At 40.4% G+C, this 10,024-nt stretch overlaps 1 protein-coding gene across 1 annotated transcript in view; it reads left to right on the forward strand.

The window, feature by feature from the left end:
* LOC122802436 overlaps positions 1 to 9,638 on the forward strand; it is an 84,125-nt gene extending 74,487 nt beyond the window's left edge. The window contains exon 2 of the mRNA XM_044072052.1: positions 8,548 to 9,638. Coding sequence (XP_043927987.1) covers positions 8,548 to 9,638 — 1,091 coding nt within the window. The remainder of the gene's footprint in view (positions 1 to 8,547) is intronic.
* The last annotated feature ends 386 nt before the right edge of the window (positions 9,639 to 10,024 follow it).

Consider the following 10,024-nt stretch of genomic DNA (forward strand, 5'->3'; position numbering starts at 1 on the left):
CTGTCCACCCGGTAGTACTCTACAATCTCCAGCTCATGTATTTCCTGCAAGGTTACCCTGAGCCTGAACACCCTCCTCCTTCCCTGCCTAGGCCTACTGTCAGCAACAGCAGCCACATTGTCTTCAGCATCTAGCACATACAGGCGCAGCAAACCTGCAGCATTGCCTAGCATTCTATCATTTAAATTTCCCAACTCTGTACTCCAGTGGTCCAGAGTATTGGGGAAAAATCAGAATGTAGGGTGCATGCATACTTTTTAGAGCTCTGCTGTAGGTGTAGAATGTGTGATTGTCTAACTATGATGCATTCCACCTGCCTGCAATATAATTAACATCATTTAATAGCCCTATTTTATCTTAAACAAGGTTCAAACTAATTACATACATTTTTTCAGACACTCTCAGCATGGCTACGTGCCATGCAAACACATGCACGAAAGGTAAACAAAACTTAGAAGTTAGTGGACACTTCCCCCTGAAGGGACCGGCTCAGTCAGGTGGCGCACCATGAAAATATTTGCATCTAAGCTGAAATGATCTTAGAAGTCAGTAGACTCACCCCCCCCCCCCCGGGGTCAACATCAGCCCATGTAAACATCAACATGGGTCTAAGCCTACACGAAGGGGATATGGGGACATGATTACTCCAGTCTGCTATTCAGTAACTCAACCTTATTTGCATAGGTATCTGTGCTCACAACTGGAAACTACACGCTCCATAGCCCAACTATTTTAGTAACAGCACCAATGCACCATTGTAGTGACTCCATGCACAGTCCTGTAATACATTTCCTTCACATAATATTATTTTTTTTTCCATTTTTTTAATTTTTCTAAAAAGCATGCTTGTGCACTGCCCAGATTATTAAAAAAATTAATTTGAGTTAATTTCCTTTATTTTTTCTGACATACAGGATAATAGTTTCACTCATATGTGTATGTGGTATGACATTTCTGTCCATATATCTCCATTTTTACAACCCCTTTTGTCTGTCTACACGTTTGTACATGGAATTTTTCCATGTACACTATAGACACTGACACAGGGTCTAAACAGATGCTTATCTGCTTGCTGGATCACTTTACCTACGTCATTTGCATGAGAAAGAGGGGCCTTAGAAAGCTAGATTAGATCATGTGCTTTCCATTTTGGTATATTCTCAACCGATTAAAAAACACCAGCTCAGCAGTCCCTTTTCCTAATTTGTAATCTGTATTGTACTATGAATGACAAGTTTTTGCAGGCATAGGGCCAATGTTCTTCCTTCCCATCTGGCACCTTCAGCCTTTCAGTGTTCCTACCAATAGTCCATTATCTTCAGCTTGTGAGAAGACATACTGCACCATACATTTACTTTTGCATGTAAATGATGTATGTAATGAAATGTGCCAGTGAGTTCCAAATGAGTTCTCAGAAGTATGAATAGTGGATGTGTCTCATGTTAGGTTATACTTCTTAGCCTTTAAGGACTAAAAATCATAGCAGTGGCCTCTGAAAATTGCATCAGTGTCCTAAAGAAGGGCATCTACTTATTCTACTGAATACATGTTTCAGATAATAAACTGGTATAATTAGTGATAATGAATTGTTGTGCTGGATTAGATTTTTGAATGAATTAATTAATTATTTAGTTATGGACCCACCCTTAAACAGATGCAATTTTATGAAGAAAATTAGTAGTTATAGGAATGAACAAGGCTGAAAGAGAGTGCTAAAACCATAGTCTATCAGTTCAAAGGTAAATATTAGGCTATCAGCCAACAGACTATTTACAAGCCTAGTCAACAACCAGAGGTGATAATCAAATTGCACACCTTCTATCTGTGAGGTAAAGACCTTAACCAGTATACCCAAACCTCCTTTATGATAAAACTCATTTGTTAACAATGTAGGTCCTCTGGGCACATGGTCCATTTCCAGGGGCAACCTAAGAGCAATGTCTGGTTAAAAGACTTGCTCAAGGTCACAGAGTAGGCTAATGAAAGCTGATAGAATCAAAATGTGAACCACAGGAACTACATCTTATAGCCTTAGTCTATTGTGCCAAATGCCAGATAAAGCAGTTTTCATACACATGCACAATTTTTGCTTTTGCAGACAATTATATGTGTATGCAATAATGAGTTAGAGTACAAGTACAAAGGTGAGAATCAAACCCTGTACCTTGTGTATGTGAGATAAACACCTTAAATAATTACAGCAACTCAAATACATCTGTATTTTTTTCTTGCATTGTATGCATGTTAACATTTTACACATTTTATACTAGCCTTTGTTTGCATAAGTTGTCAAAGGTAACAACCATATCTGCTCTCAACTGGTACTCAATAACACCACATGCACAAATGGCATAGATATAGCCAACCTGCAAGCAGACAGGTTCAGTGGAAACATTACCGCCCTGCCCACCCCATCAGTAAACTAGGACATCACCAGCACCTGCCCACCTCCCCTAATCACCGGGGAGCAGGTCTTTAATGCCCTATATGCCCTATCAAAGGCAAAAAATACATTCTCCATGAGACCTGACAATGTCCCAGGCTATATCCTACATGAACTCAGGCATGAGCTCTCAGCTCCATTAGGCACCCTATTCAACCAAAGCCTGAGCACCTGCTTTGTCCCAGCCAAATGGAGGACAGCCGCTGTCATACCTCTACACGAAGGTGGAGCTTCCACTGACACAGGCAATTATAAGTCCATAAGCCTATCTAGCCTGATCTACAAGGCCATGGAATGCATTATGATGGACCTTATAAACAAGGACATTGGCAATCTCCAAACACTTGACCCCACACAGTTTGATTTTGTCAAAAGGAGATCATGCCTGTTAAACTTGGTTGACTTCTTTGAAACAGTCATCAAAGCCATGGACAAGGGGAAGACAGTGCACATTGCCTACCTTGACCTAGCCAAGGTGTTCAATACTCTTTCCCACTCAGGCATAATAGATAAACTCTCCCAGCTAGGCATCAACCCGTATGTTATCAGTTGGGTAGCTTACTGGCTCACTGATTGTACCCACTCAGTCAAAATAGGGGGGGCCACCACTAGTAGCAGACCTGCAACGAGCGGTGTACCCCAAGGATTGGTATTGGGGCCTCTACAGCTTGGGAAATAGTTTTGTGAGGTGCAAGCCAAAACCAGTGGTCTGTGGCTGACCATGTTTACAGATGATTGCAAGTTGGACGCTGACTTACATTCCCCTAGTGATGTGAACATCCTCCAAGAGGGCTTTACCCAAACTAATGACTGGTGCCTGAACCATGGCCACACACTGAATGCCAAGAAATGCAGGGAAAATGGCATCCTCACTAATTATCACCTTATTAACAACATAGTAAGCATGCAATCAGTTGTGAGGGACTTGGACACCCAGGTTGATAGCAACCTGACTTTTGACCACCACATTGCCTCCATTGTACGGAAGGCTTTTTACATGGCCCACCTTCCATGAGGGTATTTAATACAGGAACAAGGATGTCATAACATCCCTGTACTTTTCCCTTATCAGATCCATTATCAAGTACAATTCCTCATTCGGCGTGTACCCTGCCAAGCACATGCAGTAGCTGGACAGACCACAGAGGTTTCTGACTAGGAAAATCCAGGGTCACAAGCACCTATCTTATACAGATAGGCTCAATGACCTGTCCCTCTACTCAGTGTCATACAAACTGCTCAGAGGTAACCTGTGTCTGGCATATAATGTCATCTCAGACCCAGCCTTGATGGAGTTGCTGCATACCCATAAGTCAAACACCGCTCGCGCAACCCACATGCAAGGCCTCAAACTGGTCTGTGACATTAATAGAACTTGTTGGCAGAATATATTTGTGTCACAAAGACACCCCCATTTGTGGAATAGACCCCATCTCCATGTCAAGCAGAGTACCTCTCTAGCCTTCTTTAAGAGGAATGTGGACACCTGGATGGGAAACAGAAAATACACCCCTGGGATCCCAACTGTGCCCCTGCTGGACGACTTTGTGGGAACATGTGCAAAATTCTTGGCTAGTCTGATAAGGGCCTCTGGGTCAATAGCCTAGTATCATCCTATGAACCTATAAGCAAGATGTTACATGAGGCAACAAATGTATGCCTAAATTATAGCAGCTGAGAGGTTTGCACTGCATGGATACTTGGGTTGAAATCTTTTGACTGATATTAATTTGCATTCCACATTCAGCTTTACAAATATGGAGAATGATTGTACCCTCATATGGAGGCCCCTGCGCTACACCATGGAATTATTTAAGAAACCTTATTATTCTTATTGAATAAGAAGTCTAAACTATCCTTTTTTAATTTTATGTACAACCTTTATGCACCTGGTGATGGTACTGTAGCAAGGGAAATGAACAAAGGTGCAAATATTTCTACTAAAAAAAAATTAGTAATGCTCTTTTTCTATAAAGCATTTTTCTAATATCCAAATTTCCTCTGCATTGAAAGTGGACACTCATTGTTTGCAGCCTCCTGACAGAACCACTCATCCTGAGTATGTTTCATAATTTATTCCCCACACTAAATGAATATGTAAACTATCAATTGCTAGTATACTCCCGCAGAAGAATACATAGTATTGGGAAAGGCTTGATGGCCCATGGAAAGTTGGATATTGTCTTTGTTTAAGCACTAAGATTCAAGTTGCAATGTCCTCCAATGTAGCAATGGAAAGTGATGTGCCTGTACACAGACTCAGAATGTCTATCTTCTACCTTGATATGCCAAGCTTAATATATTTCTACTGTCTTTGATGGAGGTTCACCTTATGAAACAGACAGAGCCATCACTGTCTATGAGGCATAAATGGGTAAAACCATGATTGTGACCCTGATGACTTATGACTGATATCAGTAAACCAGGACAGGAGCAACTTGCAAGGGGCAGCATGAATCATTGGCCAACACTTGCTCAACTATCACTGAGGGAGGGAAATAGTCATTCTTGATGAAATGCCAGCATCTACTGCACTAAAACGGTCATGCCATACATATTGTGGACTGTAGAGATGCACTTCACTTTGCCAAATTGCACAATCTTCCCAGTTTCAGGGATATATATCACAGGCCTTGACATGTTTAAATATGCACATCAGCTTCAGGGGGCTGGAGTTATGGTCAAAAATGTAAATCTCTTGTTGCTTCCTAAATGATGGTTGTACAACAACTACCTCTTACCTCAGTGATGGAGAATAAATGAGCTTAGCCACAATGAGGTCATGATGGTCAACAGACATGGGGCATCAAGCCACCTGTTCAGGACTCTAAAATAGTATTGAAAAGTACGTTTTTCAGAGTATGGATCAGTGATGTTTCTCTATATTAGAGAGTTATTTATGTCAGCTGAACTTGTGCCTTCATCTCCTAGTCTCTCTTGTTTTGTCTCTCTCTGTCTCTCTCTTTCACTCTGTGTGACCATGACTGCTCTTTCTTTCTCACTTTTCCCTTCTCTGCAATATTTTACTATCCCTGTCTTAGATTAACAACAGTTTGAGAATAAGTTCTATATATCAACATGTATATGTATATATATATATATATATATATATATATATATATATATATATATATATATATATATATATCTGGAGCGGCCGGGCATACTTACGCAAAATTGCTTTTCACCGAAGAAAAACTTTCGCGTAAGTAGGGTATATACTAGAACGTCGAAGTTTCAAAACTTCGAATGTTTTAATATCGACCCCTATTCAGCAGAAGTTGAAAATATTGAAGTTCCAGAAAACCAAAAGTTTTCCTAGAGAAAGAATTTGGTTGTCCCTTTTTGTTGCTTCGGTATTTTCAGCACTGTGGTGGAAAGTTACAGGTTGGGTTCAAGTAAGTGTGCGATTGAGCATGGGTTAGGTTAATTAGGGTTAAGGTGCGGGTTAGGTATGTGTGTGATTGTGTGGATGTGAGGGTTAGGGTGGGATAGGTGAGTTAGGGTTAGGGCGTGGGTTAGGTATGTGTGTGATTGTGTGGATGTGAGGGTTAGGGCGGGTTAGGTGAGTTAGGGTTAGGGCATGGGTTAGGTATGTGTGCAATTGTGTCGACATGAGGGTTAGGCAGGTTAGGTGAGTTAGGGTTAGGGCGTGGGTTAGGTATGTGTGCAATTGTATCGACGTGAGGGTTAGGCAGGTTAGGTGAGTTAGGGTTAGGGTGCAGGGCAGGTAAGTGTGTGATTGTGTACAAGTGAGTGTTAGGGCATGGATGAGGTGAGTGTGCGATAGTGACGAACCTTATGGTTAGGGATTGGGTTAAGGTAAGTGGATAGTTAGTGGTGTATATATAATTTAGTGCAGGGTTAGGTGTAAGATTTTAGGTGTATGTGTGTGAATTGCTGTTTGTTTGGTGTGCTTGTGTTGTGTGTATGTGTTTTTGAACAGCAAACTTTTGCCTAGGAAAAAATTTGCTGTTCTGTATGTTCGATGTTTTCAGCTTTTGCTGAATAGGCGTCGATATTAGAAACTTCGATGTTCTAATATAGACTGCATAAGTATGCCTGTTGCTGAGGCTGTACTACGGTGCGGGTAAAGGAAATTTCCCTGCTTCCCAATATAGAGCTGTCTTGGAGGGAGAATGTTAAAGTAGGTGCGGTGTGGGGGGCACAGCCCCCACATGGGTGGTGCAGGGGGGGTGAAGCCCCCCTGAAAAAATGTAAATGTTGTGTTTTATTTTTTTTTTTGTAACACGCTTTAACGAAAGTGCTTTTTTGATAAAAGCGCTTTCATTAAAGTGTGTTCAGTTATTATGAATTCTGACATTTGCTCACTCGAGCAAACGTCCTAGATCCAGATATATATATATATATATATATATATATATATATATATATATATATATATATATATATATAAAAATGTAAATGTTCATTTTTTCAAAATCTTAAATCTTCGAAATTTCTTCACAGATTGCTTTGAAATTTTCACACAATGTTGCATTCGAATACGTGCGTGTTTTTATATACCTACTATTATACAGATTTCAAACGTTGCATTCGAGTACGTGTGTGTTTTTGTATACTTACTATGGATATGACATATTTCTATACAAATATGCAATTCTATATGTTTTTGTAATAACTTTCTTTCTTCTTTTTCAGTGCAATCGATCTGCATTAGTTCATCCAAATAACGCCTCGCAGAAGATCAAACTTAGGTCATCGTACTCGCAGAGCGAAAGCAGTGCGAAGAGTAATTGAAAATCAAACTGAGGAAGAATGGGCATCAGCGAACAAGCGAAACAGACAAAGAGTGGCTCAAATACGTGCCGAGAAAGCAGCAGAGTGGCGTGCAGCCAGACTTGAGGATTCACATTTGCGAGCATGGCGATCGCGTTCTGCAGCTTCAGATCTGCTTCGTTCTTAACAGAATGAATGCAACAGGCTGAGAGTGGCTGAAAGACATCAACGAGAAACAGCAGATCAGTGTCAAACATGACTGTGCTCAGCAATCATGCGATTACAATTGCCTTGCATTCTGGTACAACCCAGCTCATGATTATAGTTTGAGCCGGCATGTTCTCATCGGCACTATGACTGAAGTGTGTCCTTATTGCAAGGCTCTGAAATTTAATGGAGAAACGAAAGGAATGTGTTGCGCCGCGGGAAAAATTAAACTGCCTCAATTTGAGAACCACCAGAGCCATTAAAAAGTTTGCTTGCCGGATATACTGCCGAATCAAAGCATTTCCTATCTAACATCAGGAAATACAACTCATGCTTCCAAATGATGTCGTTCGGCACAGAAATCGTAACAGCTCAATTCATGCCAACTTTCAAAGTGAAAGGACAAATTTATCATAAAGCCGGCTCCCTGCTTCCGTTCCCAGATGGTCAACATAAATTCCTACAAATGTATTTCATCGGTGATGGCAATGATGAAATGAATGCATGCTGCAGAATTTCTACCAGCACTCATTTCCCAACTACAGAGCTTCTTCACGAAAAAAACTATTTAGTGCGTTTGTTCAAAACAGCAATTAACATGATGCCATCTGATACACACAAGGTAGTTATTCATGCTGACAAAACGCCTGCTGGAGAACATGTGCAAATATTCAATGCTCCAACTATAGATGAAGTGGCAATTCTTATAGTTGGAGATCAATTCCAACCTAGAGATATTGTTCTTCATCGGAGAAACGATCAATTGACAACAGTTGCAGAAACTCATCGATGCTATGATGCCCTGCAATATCCAATCATTTTTTGGGATGGTGCCGATGGATATCACTTCAACATTAAGATGATAAATCCAGTCAGTGGCAAATAAACAAATATGAAATGCAGCACAATGAACTATTATTCATACCGATTAATGATTCAAGAGAATGAAGACAATCACATTTTGAAATGCCGTCAATTGTTTCACCATTGCATCGTAGATATGTATGCAAAAATCGAAACAGAACATTTGATATTCATCCCTTTGAATCAGACCAAGCTTTGCTCTGAAGAATACGTTCATTTGTGAGATGCAGTTGTAAATGACGGTAATACAACTAACGTTGGAAGACTAACGATTTTGCCATCTTCATATACAGGCAGTTCACCTCATATGCATGAGTACGCTCAAGATGCAAATGCGTATGTTCATCACTATGGGCATCCAGAACTATTCATTACATTCACATGCAATCCAGCTTGGGACAATATACAACAGCTCTTACTTCCTGGGCAATCGCCGGTGGATAGGCATGACATCACAGCATGTGTTTTCAGACAGAAGCTGAAATCTCTGATGGATTTCATGGTAAAAAATGAAGTGTTTGGCTCTGTGCACTGCTGGATGTACTCAGTGGAATGGCAAAAGAGAGGATTGCCACACGCACATATACTAATCTGGCTCTATAACAAAATCACTTCAAATGAAATTGACGATGTAATATGCACTGAAATACCCAATGCCGACGTCGATAAGGATTTGCATGAAGTTGTGATGAAAAATATGATACATGGACCTTGCGGTACACTGAATCCAAATTCACCATGCATGATAGATGGAAAATGCTCTAAGCGATATCCTCAAGCATTAGTATCCAACACAGTTAGAGGAAACGATGGATATTCTTTATACAGAAGAAGATCAGCAGAAGATGGCAGTAAATTAGCAACCATACAAATGCAAAATGGTGACATTGAAGTAGATAACCGGTGGATTGTTCCATATTTGCCTTTACTATCAAAAACATACAAAGCACACATAAACGTGGAATACTGTAACTCCATTAAATCGATCAAATACATTTGTAAGTATGTGAATAAAGGCAGTGACATGGCAGTTTTTGGCATGCAACCAGAAAGAAGTGATAGGAATGCGGTCATACATATCGATGAAATTGCACAGTATCAGGCTGGAAGATACATAAGCAGCAATGAAGCTGTATGGCGAATTCTTTCATTTCCCATACATGAACGAAGTCCTGCTGTTGTTCACTTAGCAGTACATCTAGAAAATGGACAATGCGTTTATTTCACAGCTGCAAATGTGCAACAAATAGCCCTGAATACACCGGCTACAACGTTAACTGCTTTCTTCACATTATGTCAAAATGACACGTTTGCGAAAACACTGCTGTATTCGGAAGTGCCTACGTATTACACATGGAATACGAGTAGAAAATCATTTGAATGACGTAAGCGAGGAGAGCGAGTCAACAGACAACCTGGCATATTCAAAGAAACTACAATAGGCAGACTATACACTGTGCATCCCAATCAAGGTGAATGCTTCTTTCTTCGCATGCTGTTGGTAAATGTGCCCGGTCCAACATCTTTCCAGCAATTGAGAATTGTCAATGGCGTTACACATGCCACTTTCTGCAGTGCATGTCAAGCTCTGAATTTATTGGAGAACGGCTGACACCGGGATGTATGCATTAATGATGCGTGCAATACGTCACATCCAAATCAAATTCATGCATTGTTTGCAATCATTTTGACCGCCTGCTCTCCTTCATCTCCAACAGAGTTATGGTAGAAATATAAATCGCACATGGCTGAAGATATTTTCCGTCGAAT

The sequence above is a fragment of the Protopterus annectens genome, chromosome 5.part0 (assembly GCF_019279795.1).
Source record: "Protopterus annectens isolate FY-2018-M chromosome 5.part0, PAN1.0, whole genome shotgun sequence".
NCBI lineage: Eukaryota > Metazoa > Chordata > Ceratodontiformes > Protopteridae > Protopterus > Protopterus annectens.